The sequence below is a fragment of the Poecilia latipinna genome, unplaced genomic scaffold (genome assembly GCF_001443285.1).
Source record: "Poecilia latipinna isolate Pla-1442-1.1 unplaced genomic scaffold, P_latipinna-1.0 Scaffold71, whole genome shotgun sequence".
In the NCBI taxonomy this organism is placed as follows: domain Eukaryota; kingdom Metazoa; phylum Chordata; class Actinopteri; order Cyprinodontiformes; family Poeciliidae; genus Poecilia; species Poecilia latipinna.
In genome coordinates, this window is record NW_015112687.1 from 441,530 (window position 1) to 462,652 (window position 21,123).

The 21,123-nt window shown below is 40.9% G+C and overlaps 1 protein-coding gene across 5 annotated transcripts in view; it reads left to right on the plus strand.

Annotated features, from left to right (window-relative positions):
* pde7a (phosphodiesterase 7A) overlaps positions 1–20,764 on the plus strand; it is a 33,091-nt gene extending 12,327 nt beyond the window's left edge. Inside the window, exons 2-13 of one of the 5 annotated variants that reach the window (XM_015015601.1) lie at positions 8,613–8,673; positions 11,978–12,010; positions 14,991–15,080; positions 17,266–17,429; positions 17,545–17,608; positions 18,641–18,837; positions 18,927–19,058; positions 19,168–19,259; positions 19,344–19,488; positions 19,584–19,680; positions 19,810–19,890; positions 19,985–20,764. In XM_015015601.1, coding sequence (XP_014871087.1) covers positions 8,613–8,673; positions 11,978–12,010; positions 14,991–15,080; positions 17,266–17,429; positions 17,545–17,608; positions 18,641–18,837; positions 18,927–19,058; positions 19,168–19,259; positions 19,344–19,488; positions 19,584–19,680; positions 19,810–19,890; positions 19,985–20,211 — 1,383 coding nt within the window. In that variant the 3' untranslated portion in view covers positions 20,212–20,764. The remainder of the gene's footprint in view (positions 1–8,612; positions 8,674–11,977; positions 12,011–14,990; positions 15,081–17,265; positions 17,430–17,544; positions 17,609–18,640; positions 18,838–18,926; positions 19,059–19,167; positions 19,260–19,343; positions 19,489–19,583; positions 19,681–19,809; positions 19,891–19,984) is intronic. The other 4 variants (XM_015015609.1, XM_015015622.1, XM_015015618.1 and 1 more) reach the window with 4 other exon arrangements.
* Positions 20,765–21,123: the final 359 nt, after the last annotated feature.

Genomic DNA, 21,123 nt, shown 5'->3' on the forward strand with positions numbered 1-21,123 from the left:
AATTATTTCTTGCGCGGCCCGGTACCAATTGGTCCAAGGACCGGGGGTTGGGGACCACTGCTATATACGATAAAGGACCCGTCCTCCACAAGAAGGGCAAGCCAAAAAGATCTTAACTAAATGGGCTTGCTATTCAGAGCCCAAGTTAATGAAAAGTTTAGTGGAAGGGAAGAAAATGTTTGTGGAAAAGTGCACAAACATTTGTTGTTGTTGTCAAAACAGCAGCTGCATTCAGGTTTGATTTATACATTTATTTATTTTTAAAATAAAATAAAACAGCACAAATGTAAATATTACCCATATTTCTCCGGTACCTGCAAACATATACATTTGAAGCATTGGATCCAAAGAAGGAAGACGGACAATGTGTTGTTATCATAGGTTTTATTGTTGCAGCTTCCACCTACAATGAGAGCCACGGTTTTGTTTGCCCTGAAGGTTAAGAAAAGAGGGGCCAGTTAGTTGATCCCGAGAGGCAATTAGAGTCAGCGGATGGCATTTAAATGAATGAAATTCCTGCACAGTGTTAGACGGCCGGAGAGAATCTGAAGCATCGCCTCGTTACTCTGCTCGTTTCATACAGCAACGCTAAAAGCCCAGGTACACAAAGGGCAGATGGAGCACTCTGTGTAAAGTATAAAGAGGCCTGGATTATTTTATGGCACTTTCCCTGCCAGTAAAAAAAATAAAAATAAAAAAAATCATAAGTTGCCTTACGAGCGTGCAGCTTTGTCCTGCAGCTGTGCTCATTGTCACTTGGTTTGCTGAGATATCGAGGGTCAGTTCCCCCCTTCATCAATCCAGCAGCCTGCTCTTAAAATTCACAGCAGCTGAAGTGTGTCAGAGTGATCGCGGCGCTCTTAAACCACTCCTCCACCAGGTAGACTCCATGGAGGACTTCTTGTGCGTGTAGCTGCTGAAGCTCACACACACACACACAGACGGAGTCACTCGCCCTCTCTCCAAGTCTGCCTGTGTTTATGGCTTAGCGCTCGGTTGCTGGAATGTGCTGTCCCACACAGCAAAGCTCCGCGCTGGGTCATAACTCGGAAGGAAACGTTTAGTTTATGAAACGGCATTGAGTCTGTTGCTTTTATCTCGGAGGGGGGATTTGCGTGTGTGTGTGTTTTTCCTTTGTGATATGTCCGTTTATGAGGTTAGTGCTGGGGCTCATTTGCTTAGCCTCCGCTGGCTGTCTGTAGCCATTCTATCCTCGGTTACACCCCATGTTTAAAGTGTAATAACACAATAAAAGAAGGTTTTACACCTATCTTTGATACAAGGAAGATGTATGGCTCTGATATCATTTGAAAGGCAGTGGACTGAAACAGGAGATCAAACACAAAGCTAAGCTACATGTTTTTTTTGCTTTTTTTTTGGTCTTCGTTTTAGCTTAAACCCCTCTAGTGTGTTATTTTTTTCCTCTTTCTGAAATAAAACTTTTAAAATCTCACCAAATGCCTGTAAGGTCAATTTGAGTTCATATACATGAACCTTTTGTTCCCTTTTTTTCTCCTCTACTATCTCTGGGACCGTAGGAGTCAGAAAATGACAGACACCAAAGCCCCGGGCTGCTTACTCTATCAGGAATTTTTGACACTAGGTCCTGACCTCAGAAACCTGAGCGTTCTGACCTCAGGCTGTTGGACTAAGCCGAGATAAGGAGCGGAGACGTATGTAAACGAGCTTACATTGCAGAGCACAATGAGCAGACTGTTGCGCTCGCAGCACACTCCAAACAAAGCGGTGTTTAGTTTGTGTTCAAAGTGCTGCGGGGGGAACACCAGCTAAGTGCAACTCTGGGGGCCAGGCGAATCAAACGCGGCGAACGCCGAGGGCTGCAAGGCAAAATGCACTCAGAAGCAGAAACTGGCATTATTGTTCCTGCTTAAGGATATGTACGCGGGACGCATTTCAGCCGCATGTTCGTGCAGGTCCGGCCTGAATTGAGTCTTCTGCTCACATGAGAACATTGTTGATATTACGAGCTGTTTTGAACTCTGCAGCTGTGGAGATTTGTGGTTTCACTGAAATTCTCAGGGAAAGTGGAGAAAAAGGAAACCAGACCTGTGATCAGATCACATGGTATTTTTTTAAAGTCTACAAAGGTGAACTAGGTCACCTGGAGGCACAGCTTTAGTGCAGATTTCAAACAATCACTTTTAATTTGGCATTTATAAACTGTGTACACGAGTCACTTGATTGCTTATAAATACTTTTCCGATTTAGAAAAGCTTTGCATTTCTTGAGGTCAGAGTCGGCATTTGATGCCATTTTTCAAAACGACATAAAAAAAAGCGGTCCAGTCAGCTGATTTAACTCTACATAATAAATATACCCGGGAGGTTTGACGTATCAAAAATGCTGAACCTGACGACCGTAAAGGGAAGTATTGAATGCAGATCGGTAACTATTTGGTCTTTTGTTTTCCCGTGTTGTCTGTGTGCGCTGATTTCTTGGTGGTTATTTTATAACAACTGGGCTTCGGTGTTTGAAGTTACACTTTGAAATATCTGGTGTGTAGTTGGTTAAACATCAGTTTTACCTTTTATAGTACATGTTCATTATTTGGGATATAAAAGCAGTGATGTAGCTCTTTGTATTTGTTTAGCTTTCTGCACGTATGCACTGGTATGAATGAGTATTACCTTTAGCTCGCTGTGCGGATTTCTGTCAGATCCATGTTGGGATTCTGGTTGGAGTGCCTGAAAATGTTAATATTACTAAAATTATATGATATTTTTACTAATTTGTCCTGTTTAAATCCCAATTTCCCACATAGTCTTACCTATTCCAACTTCGGTTGACTAAGTTTTTTTTTTTTTTTCTTTTATAGTGTTCAGTGGTAAAACATTTTCTTTTTTATTATCTTTAGATGTAATGAATTTAGAAAACAGTCATGAAATTGTGTAAGAGAAACACTTGTTTCAAAATGGCTTCCTACATCTTTTGTGCTTTCTTGTGACTTTTTATTTTTAAAAACTGCAATAGCATCCACATATTTTGCCTGCCACATTTGTTTTGTGTTGCTCTCTGCTGGTTTATCTCTTGACTCTTTCTCCGACGATCTCCTTAATCCACCCAAGTGTAATAAAACCAGCGCTAAAAATATCAAATATTTTTACGTTTCCCTTTCTTCAGTGAGTCAAGCCCCGTCTTTGTTTGCTCCTGTGGCTAATTGACTAACAAAGGTTGTGATGAAATAAAAGTTAACAGAAAGCCCCTATCCGTTTTTGTTTTTCAGCCTGTGATCAGCCGGCAGATTAGCTTTGCTATGACACTCTGGTTAGCGTCACTGATCAAACGCCGAGATATAGGGACTGCACCACCCATATTTCCTCCCAAGACAACAAGCCTGAGGACGAAGACTGAGCTTTAATAGAAAGCGGTCATGAAATGAAAACATTCTAGTTGCTTCGTAGTGAAAACATTACATATCTGATGTTGGCAATGGCTGGCTTTTCCAGGTACTAGCTCTGTAAAGTGTAAATTTCTTTTGAAAAACCTTATTTTTTTTACTTAAAACCTCTGATCTTTGCTGGGTACGTTCTCTTCGATCATGAGATGTAATAAAAATGTACATATCACGGAAAAGGAAGTTTTACTGAATCTACTACAAACTCTTTGCTTCACAATCATAGTTTAAGGCTGAGGTTGGCTTTCGCTGTTGCTTGTGCCGCACTTTTTCCTTCCACTAACCTTTCCAATAATATGCTTGTGTATGGCGCTCTACAAACATCCAGTTCCTACAGCTAAGACATTTTTGTCTTACCTTTCTTGTAGAGAACGTTAGCAGTCTTGCTTATGATTGCATGACTGTTATGCAATGACATAACATTTCTGTTATGTTTTATTATTCTGATGAACTGAATTGTGGGTTTTTATGAACATTAAGCAATAATTATCAAAATCGGTGGAATCAAAAGTTTTGAATAACAACTAAGGAGTTTCATTTTGTTTTATTAACAAATTGATGAACTTTCAGGTCATATTTTGACTGAGATACACCTATAGAGCAATGTGGATTTGAAAACTACTAAGTTTAATATGCATGCTACATTTCTGCTTCAATATTTTTTATAAAATAAAAATAAACATATGCATTTTATTTATAGCAATGTAACTGTAAAATCAATATGTTGGAGTATTTTTAAAAATTTGTTATTGTTCGTTTTAGACATTTTTGTATTCAATTTTTGTGTGTTTTTTTTTTAAAGGAGGGCATGCCTACTAAAAAAGCTGCAGCCCTATAAATGTGTCACTATTAGTGCTTCATTTAAATTAAAAATTCATTTTAAAGACATCAACACAAACTTTTGAATGTAAATCATTTAAATTATTCTTGATTCTGATAACTCAAAAGTCTTTGTCCTCCTCATTAAATGCGTCTGTTGCTACACTCAGTGTAAACATGTCATGCATCGCATGCGTATGTGACATCTGCATCATTTCAGCTGAAACGTGCACAGCAGTGGGCCCCAAATAGGAGCTGTGAAGAAGTTTCCTTTGTCTTTAGCTGACCAACATGAAACCTTCCGCTCTAATGCGCCGCTCCTACAAATCAGCACTATTTCCTGCTGAACCCAGACAGCGTGATGGGCGGGTGAAAGAAAGGGGTGTCTGCTTTCTGCCACTTTGACAGTAAGACAAAACTTTCCCGTTTGTTCAGGACATAAATCTGTTCGCAACACCGTGACTGCACATACGCATTGTTTAGATTTTTTGTTCCCGTTCAAATTCTGACGTAAACCTTTGGTTTTTCCACACTGACCGTTCTCGACTCTAAATCCCCGGAGACTGCATCGTGTCGTTCCCACACTTTACGTTTACCGCCGTCTTGCACTCATCCGCACACGAACCCATGCATACATGCACACAGTATATAATGCCAAAACTAAACACTTGCACTGTGTGTAAATACAGAGTCTTGTTGACACTAAAATACAGCTTTGCACACCCTGACTCGAGGTGTTTGCTAGCTGGTAAAATATTAGCTTTGGATTGGCGGCTGTCATGAGCTCATCGGACAGGCGCTGTTAGGTGTGTGTGTGTGTGTGAAGTGGAGCCACGGTTAAGCCCAAGGATACGAAGTCATGAGCATACGAGCAGGATCATTTGTGTTTGTCTGTGTTTGAGGTTTGACCAGACAGTTGTCTTCAAACTATCATAGTAAACAGACGGAATGAACAAGATGTCACTGTGCTGTCAGGTTTTATCGCTTTTTTTCTTTCTTAAAAGTTACGTTTCTTTTACTTTTTGCAAAAACACAAGTTCAAAGCTAACTTTGTTTTTAAGTTGGCAGACCTTTTCTAAGAGCTGCGAGTACAGCCGGACTTTCGTTGCTCACTCAAACATCCATCAACTCAGCCATCCATTAAACATGTCATTCCTCTTAACTGTATGCAAGGGACGCCCCAGAAAGAAGAGCGAAGTGGCGGCCTGGAGGGGCGCCAGCGTATGCAGAGTGCAAAATGAGGTGAGCCAACACCTCAGTGCAGCTCCAAGCAGCTGGTTGTCGACAGAGCAAATATACATTTAGAGCAGTGAAGCCAGCCACGGCTCCCACTCTGATTGTGACTCTCCTGCTGCAGATGCCTCTGGCCTGGAAGGACCAGCTGGCTCCAGATACTGGTTTAGATAAAGAGTAAGGCTGGGAAATGTGGCTAAAAGATCAGGTTTTTTAAATCACAAATTTTAGTTTATCATGAAAAGACATAACGGCGCATTTAGCACAAAAGGGGACAGATTTTAAACGGCTTTGCCTTACAGTTTTAGCTCGCTCAAAAGGGAAACGACAAGATATTAAAATTCTGCTTTTTCAAGAGAAGGATGTACCGGGATGGAAATCTTCTGTTTATCATGCAAAAATCCTTCACAGTTGTCGGTTTATCTTCAGTATAAATATTATTATTATTACCACAACTAATACTCTCACTGCCAGCTTAAATGATGTTCAGAACACAGTGTGTGTGGTGAAAACTTTTATTGTGAAGACTTGAGGGAGGTTTTTATCAGTTCGTCTGTCATTGATGCTATAAAACAGACTCTTATTGAACTGCTTCGAGCAGAATACCTCATTATTTATTATTATTTTTTGTAAACAAGTACAAGCAGCCACTCTGATACAAGGCTGGAAACAACTTAAGCCAAGAAAACTATTCTGAAGACACATTGCCTCTAACCAAAAGTTAAATGACTTTTACTGGCCACCTAGTAGGTTGAAGCTGCGAGATTAAGAGGATAACTTTTGCATGAAGCAATGACGTGCATCATCAAAACATTTCCTGCACATTTATAAAGTTCACAACACAGACGCAGCATTTCTAGTTGAACTGACATCTCTTTATTTTGACAGAAAATCAAACAAATCTGGAGTTTTAGTTGTGAAGTGCGGCAATGAGATTCAGTTTCAATGTTCATTTTAAAAACTTGTTTTTTTTTTTTATTATTATGTTTAAGAAAATACAGCAATTTCAAAAGTTGGCATTTAAAATTAACAGAGAAACTTTGCACCATTATAAGCATTTCTCTTGGTAAGTTGTGAAGAAAAGACAAAAATCTTTTTAAATAATCTAAATGAAACTAGACTGAGAACACAAGCCTCCATTCCCATGCTTGTAAATGTACCATTTTGTGTCATTTTTATTATGTGTCAGGGTAAAATGCCCCGTAGCTCTATACGTAGCCAGTGTGTTTTTTTTTTTCTTCTTTAAAAGCAAAAGAGAATTTATCACACCAGCAGTTTCTGCATCTCGGCTTTAATAAGCTGCTATTGAGGTTAGTGAGGTAAAGAAAACTGTCACCTAAAACCCGTACAGTCTTAATTGCTTGTTTCTAAAGATAAGACTCGCCACACAGAGCTCTGCAGTCGTCAGTTCACTCATGTCTTTCTCCCACTGACTTTATTTTCATCTGGATTAGTTTGCAGAAGACCAACGCTGCAAACTCTGTTTTGATAAAGTCTGGTTGATAATTTAGCTTGTATTGCATTTCACTTCATGTCCAGTAATTAATCTAAAATGAAATGCTTTGTTTTGAATGCTGTTAAATTTTCGGAATCCATTTTGTTTTTGTGCAAAACACACATTTAACTTTGATGCATTTAACTTTGGTTTCATTTGGTCACCGTGTTCACTCAGTCGTTTTTTTTCCAAGATGGGCTAGAATATTGCACATGTAAACACAGATTAGCCGAGCACTCTGTAAAGTGTTGGGACTGGTTTTTGCAAGCAGCACCAACTCTCAGGCAAAGGTCTGAACAACTCGTGTCCAGGATGTGTGGGATCTGCAGAGATGTTGGCGACCGATTTCCTGACCCCATCTCCATAAGTCCTGGAGGAATATTTCAGCTCAAAGCACTCAGAGCAGATCATGCGGCAGTTGCAGCAACTATTAGTCTTTTTTTATGATCTGTGTCATGGTAAAGATTGGAAAAATGATAGTTAGGTTGGCTAACGCTATAGCTGCCTGGCTAACACTGACTGCCTGACTTAGTGGGGCCGACACTTTCTCAGGGCCCTGAACAGGATTGGGACAAATGTGCTAAAAAAGTCTAAAGCTACGGTAGATTTAGACTAGCTTTTTATATATCTTAACAATTAACATAACTTTTGGTCACATTCGATGGATATTTGCAATGTTTAAATCATTAAAACTATTTGATTTCCTATTGGTTATTAGTGTTGACTTGATGTAAACAGACTTGGATGCATTTAACTATTAATTTCAGTGTCATTTACATTAAAACAGGAATGGCCTGTGTGCTGAGGAACATTTACGGTGTAAATGTAAACACACAAGATTGTAGCCAGAGGCTAATTTTCCTGACTATCTCGCATCACCGGCTGACGTCAGAAAAGGGAAGAGTTATTTATTTATTCCCTTTTTAATCTACACGTTACCATCTGTGCATTTGCAGCAGAGCTTTTTGACAGGCTTTCAAAGGGAAGTAAATCCAAGCCTCCTGGGTGGGGTCCAATTGGGACCGGTGTTTATAATTACCTTCTTGTACAACACCGCGTGTTTGTGGTCGCATTTATACTTGTGTGTGTGTGTGTGTGTGTGTGTGTGTGGGTGCGTTTCCTCGTTGCACATGTGTTTTTCGCATGACTGATAGCAGCGCCGTATCAGGCTGGTGATACGAAGCAGGAACATGTTTATCAGTGTAGCAGTGATGTATGCGCACGCTCATCTGCACACAGATTAGCAGCAAACGGAGCAGATACTAAGTACATCCATCTGAAAATGATGCCTGTGTCGTTCTGTGTAAAAGTGCTTTACGTTTATTCTGTTTTCCCACATTTTAAATGATTTCAAATCATTAAAAATGTTGACGTAAAAAACAAATTAGTTTTAAAAAGACGCCATTTTTACTTTAATTTGTAAATTAACAGTAGTAAAGCAGTTTCGCTTAGCCACAAGGCTAGAAGTCACTTTAATAGAACCTGTCCGACAGCATGAAGTAGGCTAAAATATCTCAAAAAGCAGCAGACGATGTGACACTGATACGAGTCAGTTTGAAAAGGGTCATAAAGTCATTTCTGGAGAAAACAAACAAAGTATTATCTTATTTTTTTTATCATGAACTGCCGATTACATCTCTCTCTTTGCAGAGACGAGGGGCCATCTCCTATGACAGCTCTGATCAGACGGCGCTGTACATTCGTATGCTAGGTAAGTGTTTCCCTGTCCTCACCCTCAGACACACACATGAACACTTTGCAGATGTTAGAAATGTTTAGTGGTCGTTGTGTATTCCCAGTGGCTAGTTTATACAGTTTATATTTTAAATAACTTGATCCCTGCTTTTGTTTTTATCTCCGTCACACCAAGTTTGGTTTGCAACGCCGGGAGTCTTTTGGGTTTTATCAGATCTAAAGTACAGACTTTCCGCCCTCGCCAGAGTAAGAGCTGGTGTGTAGCTGGGCTGACTGGTGCTTTTCCACGTGCCTTTGTGTACATACTGTATGTGTGTAGCACCATCCATTTGCCCTGAGTGACTCCAACCGGAGTAAGCAGTTTAGAAAATGGAAGAGAGGATGGAGGACTGATAGATCTGCCAGTCAGATGGAGCGAAATGCGTCTCGGAAGGAGCTGGATCAGCAGCTGCTTCCTAATCAATAAGGTTATTGGGGATGGATGTGATTAGAGGCTGGTTATACCACTACGGGCTGTCTATTTATCGTTGATGTGGGAGTGTGAAGGCAGCTTCTGTCACTTAGTACAAACACTTTTTTGAGTGGAAGCAAGGGAATAATCGGAGAAGAGTCGCTCAAATGCTGACCTGCGAAGTTCAAACTGTAGAAGGATCTTACCGGGAAACAATAAAATTGAAAACTGTTTAACTTTTTTATTTAATCATAAGATCCATATACTTTTATACTTTTATTCTCCTCCGGCTCCATCATGATTTAACTACTTCCTTGTAAGTCAAACGCCTTCTTGCACAGTGGTCACTGCCGTAGATGGCTATTGAAAAGCTGTGTACGTGGTTTGTTACTCCTTACTCTGCTGCCTTCTAGCCGACCAGTGTAGCTGCACGTACTGGCAAGGTATTCTTCTTCAAATATACCCTGCCAGTAGTCTTTTGTAAATGTTGAATATTACATAAATATCTCACCAGCCCTTTTAATAGGAAGAGATTAACCTGGAAGCTCTTCGAATCCTGACCGAGGCATTTCTCTCTTCTTTGTGGTGTTTTTTCTGGGTCCTCCGGCTCCCTCTATCTGTTCGAACCCATAAATGTTAGGCTTAAAGGTCATCAATTATGTGCCCTGTCTTTGGTTCATCTAATCACAACTTGATTTTAACATTTCACCCATCAGTATTTGGTTTTGCTTTTGGACACTCATTCAAAAAAAAAAAACAACTAAAAAAGCAACAATTTCACAACTGTTTTTGGTCTCAAGTCAACATAAAATAGAGGTTGCACCAAAATTGATTTGATTTTAAAATCCACTAAAACACTAAACTGTAAACTGTTTTTAGAAACCATATAGACAATCAGCACTTAATGTAGAATACTGCAGTCCTTATTTTAGTCCAAAAAATGTTGATTTATCATTTTAAGTTGTTGTAATTAAGTTAGCCTAGATCCCAAAAAAGCAAATCAGAAGCAAATTTTAGGGATTCTGCTTTGTGGACTATGTAGATAAAGGATGCTAATATTTTACTCAAATGACCAGAATATTATAAAAAAATAACAGCAGAGAAGAATCAGGTAAATTTTTAATTTACACATTAAAAAGTGTAAAAACTTTTAACACAGCTCGTGTCATTTTAGTTTAAAAGGCTGAACTGATATAAATCAGAGACCGTCATATAGTGTAGTGGAGCTAATATCTAAGTGGAGATGATGTTAGACGGGGCCTCTAAATGTCTCTCAAGAAAGGGAAAAACTGCAATATACGAGTTGTAAGTGGATTCTTAGGGTGTTTTAAAACCAGACAGTACAGTAAACTTGGTTCTATCAGGACCAAAGTTGCAACATTTGTTACAATTTCAGCTGGTGCGGTTCACTTTCACACTGCACTGTCAAATAAACCAGGTTCTCCCTTTTGCCTGTGGCGGCGCTCCACCACGAACCCCGAAAGGAAACGACATGAAAACCTCTGAAGAAGACACGGAGCACAACTGCCTTCTTTACATAATGTAAACAAAAATGGAGTGGCGTCGGATTTTGGTGGTTGTAGGATTTCTCTTTTGTCTTTGGCAAAAGACCACAAGGCATTTCTCCTGCTAGAGCCAGACTCGTACGTTTGTTTAGGTTGTATTTAACCAGGATGTCCTACGTTACAGAGTCTGTTCTGCTTTTGGAACGATACTCAGTACATTTGCCATCCACATATGCATTGGAACCGCGTCACTTCAACCGAACCGAGACTTGGGTTTGCAGGTGGACCAGAGTTTGCCTGGTCAAACCGAACCAAACTTTCTAGACAAACAAACCAGTGTTTGGTTAAAGTAGACCAAATAGGACTGGTGTGTGCACCCTAGATCTGTATACCTCCAATTGAGTTTACTGATGACGACGCTCAGCCGTGTCACTGTTGTTTTTGTGGGGAATGCGCGTTGTTGAAATACACCGTTGAGCAACAAAAAGCAAAACGAGAAGAATGAGAAAGAGAAGCACAGAGAGCTCAGGAGTCAGAGACGAGGTCACATTTTCCTTAAAGAGTCTTGGATTTGGGCTTGTTTTCTGCTCACTCAGTATAAAATATCAATTTATATTTCTAAGTTTATGTTGACCACCTTGGTGGACGTGTGAAAAACTCTTCGAAAGGCAAATATTATAAAAAGAAAAAGAAACAAAATAAAAATCATTCCTGTGGATGATTTAATCCACTTAATCCTAGTGAGTCTGTCATAATTCATGCACGAAACGGCCACTCGGAGCCTTGGCTGAGCTGACTGAAGGGGTTTTTTAATCATTTTCCATGGCCAAGTATGACGGCAGTCTCGTACGTCATTGGCATAAAGCATCTGTGTCTGCAGGATTTTTTTTATTTTCATTTTTTTTAGATTAAGCGGAGTGTGAGCAGCAGAAGCACGCTAATGCAGACTGGTGTTTGCCTGTGCCCGGCTTTAGCCGGCTAACTTAATGCTGATGTGCTTTCAAATAGCAGCACTCAGAGCTTTTGCCACATCAGTTATAATGACCTGACCTACATCCACCCCAGAGTACCGGCACTAATGCACCATTGGGGGGGGAAACATGGACTCTGTGACTCTCAAAAACACACTAATCTCACACACACACACACTCGATGTTGACCCGAAGCACATGTATCTGCACATGTGACAGATGTTTATACATACAAACACACACTCAGTGCCCAGGAATGCATGCACTCTTGTGTTTTTAGTTATCCATTGTTTCTTTTTTGTTTTTTTTCCCCAGATCAAAGTCCTTCTCAACAAATTGTGAAGCATTGTTTATGCCTTGAATTGTAATTCAAAGTTTTTGGTATTTTGATAGGAGCTTGTGTAGTGTTCAAACAGCTGTTTGCAAGTAAGTAACGTGCCGGTTGTGGGTTCACATGCGTGCGACTTTGCTCTTTAATTTCGATGCACACATGACACAATCTGACGTGCCATGCTGGGAACGTAACATTTCGATGTCTAGCTCCTTGATCAGTTAACTTCCATGTGCAGAGCCTTGTGAAAAGAAATACCCCTTAAGCTATTTCCACAATTAGTCACAACCACAAACATCAATGTTTTTACTGGGGTTTCTTGTGATAGACCAACACACACCAGACGATGAAGAAGAGAGATGCGTGATTGTAAACGGTTTTACGAGTAAGGATCTAATCTCTTTCTATAAAACAATGTGTCAAGTTTTAAACCGAAGCACTTTTTATTAACCGTAGGAAGATGATAAAAGTATGGCACAAACCTAAAATGGAGAACATTAACTAGAGAAACAGTCGAGGCCCATAGTCATTCCCGAGGAGTTGCAGAGATCCACAACTCGGGTGGGTGAATCTGTTGGCTATTTCTTTTTAAGGGAGGAGTGATATAAGAATAATCTTGTTTGTGGATCTCTACTGACCTCGTACGAGACACGGCAAACGTGGGAAACGATTTCTCCATCAGGTGACAAAAGCTCGACTCTGCTCAATGCGCACCATCCTCATGGCGAAACGTGGGGCTTAGCACCATCAGGCTGAGGGAATGCTTTCTACTGCAAGCGACAAGGAAGTTGGTCAGTTTTTCCACGTAGATTGCAAAGCAGTGACAAACCTTTAAGTGGGATATTGAGCCAAAGATGGCTCCAGAGCGCAAAAGCCCTGGTTCTTAGCGAGTCTCGAGAGCTACACAGTAAAAATCAGCGACTCAGAGCTAAGGCGAAGATTTGACAGTACTAGCTTGATGCTCTGCTGCAGGTTGCTGCACTAGCCTGCTGCTGCAGGTTCTGGTTGAAACGTCTTACAGTTCCTCATATTTTTCTAATTTTGACATATTTCCTCTCCGTCTTACTAAGCCTACATGTGGTGTGGCTCCTTTTCAACTCGCTCTTCCTTTGGCACAGAGGGCACAGGATGTGGTACACATAACCTCATGTCCTTATCGAAAGTTTGCTCCTAATTTCCACCCTCTGGCTTTCTCAAACTTAGCTCATAGGCCATTAACGTAATCGAGTATCAACCTTTGATCAAGCCGGAAATTGAATGCATTGAAACTTGATCTTATCCCCAATTTGTAGCAGGATTTGAAACTTGGTATTCACACTTATGCTATCTGACTGAATCTGAGCTATTTTGCAAATAATTGAGTCAGTTCCATCTCAAAACGAGTAAAGCTGGAAGAGATCTGCCTCAAGACACTTGCATCTGTTGTTGCAACAAAGGGTGGATCAACAGTACGTGGCCGTTTTTTAAAAAGATTTTTTTTTTTTTGCACTTATTTGCAAGTACGTGCTTCTTTGTGTTGGTCTATCGCACAAAACTCCAATTGGTTGTTTTGGTTTTTTTTTAAACCTGACAAAACGTGGAAAGGTTTAGGGGCATGGATACTTTTGGGAGGCTCTGTAGAGCCTTGCCTGGAATCAACACTCTGGCATTTTGCTGCATCAGCGTCACAGCATCGTTCTGCCACCTCACTATAATCTCGCTCCTGACTGCAGTCTACATGCTGATCCGTCCGCCGTCCGTGGGGTCCAGCTTCGGAGCCCGCTCCGCCGCCTGACTACTAAAACCGGTCGTAGTTCGACTCCAGGTCGCCCTCAGTGGCTCTGGGTACTAATAGTAGAGCAGACTGTCCTGATATGGCACTGCATGCTCAGCTGTTCACTTCCCTGTCTGTTTCCTCTTCTGGGACATGGGAGTGTGTGTTTGTGTGCGACTGTTCCTGCATATGAATAGCACCCGCTAGACCTGGGTCAAATCGTACTTTCTGAAATCGCAGCTTCTGCTTGTTTCTTAGTTTTCTGAGAATGCCAGCGTGATGGGTTTTACCATATTATTGACCTGGTTGTAGCTATTCCAATAAACAGATGCGTTAAAATTCTTCTTCTCATTCGAAGGGTTTTCTGTCAAATCTCCAAAGTAAAGGAAAACTGTATTTTCTGACAAGAACCGAAAGGCAACTTTTTAATTCATTTTTATTTGCAAAAATGTGTCAAACTTCAAATTAAGCTATTCACACATTTTTTCCTTTTTATTAACGCATTCAATAGACATTTGAATGCAAACATCTGCAGAATAACAAAGCTTACAGATTTATATACGCGTTTGGAGTGCAGTTTTAAAAAACGCCATTTGGTAGACAATTTCAACTTCATCATGAAATGCATTGTCGCAGCCCCAGACTGCAGCCTAGTTCGGCATAATGTCAAAGATCTTACCCGAGTTTAGAGTTCCTTCCAAACTAAATTAAAAACAATGATTATGACTATTTAAAATTTGCTATGTACACACAACTACAGTGCGTCCCACAGTTTTTCTTGCCTCTCTTCAAAAAGGGAAAACAAAATGGAGTCGAGTTTATCCTGGCAAAATGCAACAAAAGTAGTGAGGGGATTGTTACAATATTTATTTTTAGGCGTTTGTAAACTATTATGTGCATATTCTAAAAACAAATAAAACGGAAAAATAGTTATTTAACAACTCTGAGCTTTTCTTTGGATGTTGCCAGAAACCCAGGATCATTTAGTTTGGCTTTCCTTCAGGAGCTCTTTTAAATGGCACTGAAAAGGTTTAACATCCCACTGATTTTTTGTCGTTTAAATTTAGTGTGCGCTTGGTTTGTTCTCCTGCTCCGCACATCATCATGTGGTCAAGCCCGTCCTCATGGCACTTAAAAAAAAAAAAAAGGGATAAAATCATGTAAATCAGATCAGTCTTGAAATATAACTTCTAAGTAGTTCTTTTTTTTTTGTTTGTTTGTTTGTTTTTTAGAACAATGATGCTTTTATTTATGTAATTTTTTTAAAAAAATTTTTTTTGCACGGTACGAATCTTGAGGAAACGAGTGTTAATTTCTTCTAGGAGATGTGAGAGTACGAAGTCAGGTTGGATTTGAACCGGAACGCCGAAGCTCCCACCCCTACCTTTGCATAGACTTCCGAACTCTTCACAGTGAGTATGGACCTCAGTCCAGTGTCTTTAAATCTTTCCCCACTAGATCAAACCCATGACTGAACACCTAGAAAATATGTTTCCCATGCATTTAACCAGCCAAGCCACATAGGACACTCATCGTCGCCATGGATGCCATAATTATTTTTGATTATTTTTTATTTTCTTTTTTGGTGATGAATGTAAACATTGTGAGGCAGAATTACTAATGCGCGATAAACTTCACTGCTTTTTGCGAAAAAATAATTTGTGCACAGGTTTGAATTATTAATGTCCTTTGATGCACACTTTGGTCCAAAACGTCCACTCAGCATGATGCTACTTCCACCGTGCCTTGCAGTTGGTGTAATCTTTTTGGTTTTAAAGTGTCGCCTTGACTTCTCAGTCTTTTTCTCCAGAAACGTCAAGTCAGGCTTTACGGTTTTAGTTGTGGAGGAGGTGCTACTCTCAGTCCACAGTGATTTAAATCTCGATTAACTGTGTGGAGGACGATGCCGGTGATCCAATTGTTTTCAGCTCGTAGAGGGTTTGACATCATGACTTGGTCTAAAATAATTGTTCAGGTTAATCATGGTGACTTGATAGTTGAAATAATTGCCAAATAATTTAGTAGTCAGCTGTTAACTGGAGTATCCAGACTCAGAAAAAAAAAAGCCATTTTCAGAGCAGTAATTTAGCCAAAACTGTGTAAAAATATTCACATTTTGCATTAAAGATAAAAAGAACCACCTTCCACTATCTAATTATTAACTGGTTAACCCCAAAAACATAATCAAAAGGTCAGTCTTGCACTCTAAGTGAAAAAGGGTTGTGTTTTTCACATGTTGATGTCAGAAGTGTGTATTTATCTGCAAATGTATCCTTTACTACAAACGATGAAGTGTTCACTAAAAGAATGCCGTTATTGCATTCTAAGCAGTAAAATGTTTTTTTTTTTATTATTGTAAAAAGGAACTGAGTTATTTGTTTATTTGCGTCTTTTAACATATTTCTAATATTGTATAAAAAAAACGATTCTGGTGGTCAAAGAAATATCTGCAGAATGTGCCATTTAAAAAAAAAATCAGATTAATCGTCAAAACAATCGATAGAATAATCGATTCCTAAAATAATTGTTAGTTGCAGCTCTAATTCCTTTTCTTCTGATGTGATGGTTTTGGTCTGATGAGTGAAACCTGGACGTTGTAGGATTTTTCTAGTAGCATAAAATTAATCCTAAACACGCATCAGGTTAGCATTGGGTTTCTGTTAAAGCCCTGTCCTCAGTCCTTCAGAAAATGTATACGCTACACATAAACGCCGGTTCTCAGCCTGGAAGTGAATCTGCATAAATTAGCTCTACTATTCCTGCCAAGAGGATTGGTCTAATTCAGAGCCAGAACGTTGGCTGCAGCCTGTTAATTTCTATAAAAAGCATGTGGTTAACCAAACGTTGGTGAGGTGAACGGCTATATTGAAACCAGTTTGCTTAATTTTGACCCTATTTGGACTAGAGAAGATGAATTCAACTTCATTTCTAACAAAATCAGTTGGATTAGTGTATATAAACTTCCAACCGACCTATATGTCTTCAATGCGTGTTGCTTTAAATGATCCAAGCCTTTCAACTGGTGATTCAAGCATAACCTAGCATTAGGTCCATTATGGCATATTGACTGAACAAGCCAGCCTCTGATAACAAGAGTCGTTGGTTGGTTCCTCTTCTGGAAGTCTTAGTTAGGTGTGTCTTTGTTTAATGCGATCAAGAATTTTTTTTGTCAAACCTTTTTCAAATAGATGAGTTATTAAAATTCATTTAGATTTATTATTATTATTATTATTTTTCTCCTGCTGACATTTTGACCCCCAAAGTAATCCCACCTCCCGCTGACGTATTTCCAGAGCACAGCCGCAGTTTGCACAGACCCTTCGCCTTTGCACAGTGCGTGTTTGTGTGTGCATGAAAAGAGAGAGACCACTGACAAAGCATGTCTGCCGTGTGATCCCAGACGAAAGGCTTACGAGTAGGCGGCTGTGTCAGCAGCGACTGTTTGGATATCGCTGTGTTGGTGTCGGATCCCCACCGAGGCCGTGCCCAGCCAAATGCTTCTCCAAGCCTAATGAGCTTCTGGAGGGTTGGGGGAGGGGGACACACCAACAGTTTCATTCATATGTTGCATCGTTTGAGTAATATTTCTGTGTGCAGCGCGGCTGAGCTGCGGATCCTCGCCGGCTGACTCTGGTACTGAAAAGAGGGTCCACAGGCTGCTCAGCTTCCAGCGATATCTGCACTCGTCCCGCCTGCTGCGGGGAATCCCCCAGCAGATCCCCCTCCACATCCTCGACGAAGACTACAGCGGACAGGCTAGAGTACGATGCCCACCGTTCAGTAGAATAACTCAATACAACGTAAAGAAGTTTTTTGTTTCCTCCCCCTGCCCCCCCAGCATCTTTAACGTTATGCCTTCTCTTCTTTGTCTTTCAGTGCATGTTGGAAAAAGTTGGCAACTGGAATTTTGACATTTTCCTCTTTGACAAGCTGACAAATGGTGAGTAGAAGATGTGAGGTCGCATCAAAATAAAGAGGCTGTTTAAGAACCGCTACCAATGCTGCCATCTAGTGGACATTGTGTTTATCAATTAATCTTGTTTTAAGATTAACCTCCATATATGATAAAAGTCCCAGATTGAACATGGAAAACATTTTAAAAAAATCTTTAACAATTTTTTTTAAGGTAATTTGTTTAGACCCTGGTCTAAAAGCAAAGGTTTTTTTTTTTTGTTGGTCTTTTCTGAAAATTTCACACTTTGCTAAACCATCTCCGAAAATACAGTGACATGCAGTTCTTTCAAATGTGTGCAGGTAATTTAGAGAAATGTCCCCAGAAAAGATAAAACGTTTACTGTAGTTAACATTGTAAGAATAATTTAACAGCAATAATTTAAGACAATAATGGGCTATATTTTTATGATGGGAATTTTGAAGTTTTTTTTTTTTTTTTGAAGATTTGTAAAACAATCCAATCTCTCCTTTGTTCATGTCGTTGTCTATTTTAGTTCAGATAACTTTGTTAGAGGTAATCTTCCAGCAGTAGATTAAAGTCAACTTTCTTTGAGTGATTAAATCAGCCCGAGTGAATAAACAGTCTGTTTCTAGTCTCAAATTAAATCACTAGATAATATATGATGTGCAGGATGGGTTTTTACTGGGATGCAACGTGACGGGTCAAGACAAAGCAGTGCATAATTTTGAAATGGCAATAAAATGTGTGGATTTCATATTAGAAGGGTGTCACATACAGAAGTCGCATTTAATTTAATCTCAGTATGAATCCAGGTGTTCTGTGAATGTCTGAGAGGTTTGTTAAAGAATATTGGTGAACAAACAGCATCATGAAGACCAAGGAACTCGGCAGACAGACCCGGCAGGGACAGGATTAATAAGAGAAGCAGCCTGTGGTTACTCTGGAGGAGATGCAGAGATCCAATTACTTACAGAGACATTAAATCTAGCAGTTAATCAAATAAAGACTGAATGCTCACAAAAACCAGAAGCTAACTGTGCAACTCTTTCTGCACAGGAAACAGCCTGATCACCCTGACTCTCCACCTGCTCAACCAGTATGGCCTGGTGGACCTCTTCCAGCTGGACATGGTCAAGCTTTGGAGGTTCCTGGTCCTGGTGCAGGAAGACTACCACAACGACAACCCATATCACAACTCCGTTCATGCTGCAGACGTGACACAGGCCATGTACTGCTACCTGCAGGAGCCCATGGTGAGACAAGCAGCCGAAGCCTTTCACGTTTTATTTGCTAAGGAAAACGCGCCAAAACAAAGATGCCTGTGTTGCCGTTGTCCCGTCAGCTGTCAAAGTCTCTAACGTCGTACGACATCCTGCTGGGACTTCTTGCGGCTGCCACACACGACCTGGACCATCCTGGGGTCAACCAGCCCTTCCTCATTAAGACTGACCACTATTTAGCCACACTCTATAGAGTAAGATGCCGTAAACGTTACGAACTAACCCGCCTTAGTTGCCGTTCAGGAAATCGGAACTGAAATGGTTGCAACTTTCCTTTTTTTTTTTTTTTTTTTGATTAAACAGAATACCTCGGTTCTGGAAAACCACCACTGGAAGTCGGCAGTGGGTCTCCTCAGAGAGACCGGACTGTTCTCTCACCTGCCGCCTGAGGACAGGTAACCTGGGCAACAAATACTCAGGCCTCTCTGCTGTAGCGCTAAGACGAATGTCTGATCGCGCGTTTGTCTCTTTAACCACAGCATGAACATGGAGAGGGAACTGGGCTCTTTAATCCTGGCTACGGACATCAGCAGACAGAACGACTACCTGTCCAGGTTTCGCACCCACCTGGACCAGGAGAGCCTGTGCTTGACCAACGCCAGTCATCGTCACTTTGTCCTGCAGGTTGGATGCACGCATGCACACACACGCGCGCAGTCTCTAGCCTGTCGGCAGACGGGCGAGTTCTTATCCCGCTTTTCTCTCCATCTCCTGTGCAGATGGCTCTGAAGTGTGCAGACATCTGTAACCCCTGCAGACCCTGGGAGCTGAGCAAGCAGTGGAGCGAGAAAGTGACGGAGGAGTTCTTCGAACAGGGTATCTGTTGCATGGCATGTGTTGTGTTTGGCCACTTAAACTTTGTGCTTTTAGCTTTACTTTGTTCTAATTCTGAAACTGTTCGCACGTAGATGGTTTGACTTTTGACTTGCTGCTTGACTCGTGCAGGAGACATCGAGAAGAAACACAAACTTCAGGTCAGCCCGCTCTGCGACAGAGAGACGAACACCGTCGGCAACATCCAGATAGGTAAGGGTGGTGGATACGAGTGATGTTTAATTCAGTTAAGGGGGGGGGTCCGTAAATGTCCTAGCTAAAGCCTCTGCCGATCTGTCGCCTCCAGGCTTCATGACGTACGTGGCAGAGCCGCTGTTCGGAGAGTGGGCCCGGTTCTCGGACACGCGCCTGTCTCAGACCATGCTGGGTCACATGGGGCTGAACAAGGCCAGCTGGGGCGGCCTGCAGCCGGAGCAAACCGCCGTCTCCGAGGAGACGGAGCCGAGCGCGGCCGGCGCCGACGCAGGAGGAAGCCGCTCCAAAGAAATACCTCAGGGAAGCAGAGAATCCTGACACTCCTTGTTCGCCCTTTCACTTCAACCTCCTGACCCCTGACCCCAGGGGCCTCATCCACACACTGAGGGCAAGTGGAGCTCCCACCGCCGGCCCGGCCTAATTTGAACACCTTGTTGATATGTTGTTGCTTTGGCCTCCCATCACAATAAACCACTGATTTTTCTTTTTTTTTTTTTTATTTAATTTATTTAATGAAAAAAAAATTTTTTTTGGCATAGAGCAATACATAGATACCTCATTTGGCAACTGCTGTATTTTCTCTTATTTGCTTTATTTTATTTATTTGAGGACTGTATTTTTGAGGCATTAACGACTAAATATGCCACTTTTTTTGTTGTTGTGGAACGTTAAGGTGAAAGCAGTATAAACTGAAAACTTAATTTCTTTTTTTTTTTTTTTTTTGAAGTGCCATTTGAAAACAAAAATAAAATTTAAAAAAAACATTTGACGGACAACTGGAGTATTCGGAGACCCTCCTGAGACTTTTTCAGTTTGCCGTGTTGCATTTGTACTGAAGATTCTTCCTTATGTACAAAAAAAAGAGAGAAAAGAAAAAAGAAATGTGACAAGCCCAGTCCTTCTGCTGCCTCTGAGAAGACTGTTTACGCATCTCCATGTTTGTTGTACTTTTTGTCTTTTTTTCCTTTTGAACTGAAGCGACTCCCGTCGGCTCCACAGTTTGCCTTCGAAGCACAGGCATACGAAAAGAAGCGAACCACTCGATTGAACTGTTGTCCCACTGTTGAAGCCATGAGCTGAACTTTATTCAAAACAAACCAGATGCCATATTAACTTCACCTGTGCTAGCGTGTGTTCCTGCACGTCGTCTACCGGAGAGGGCTCAGACTCTCCCAGATCTCACCTGGATCGCCACTCCATGCAACTTCACTCGCTCAGGGTTTTTACCAG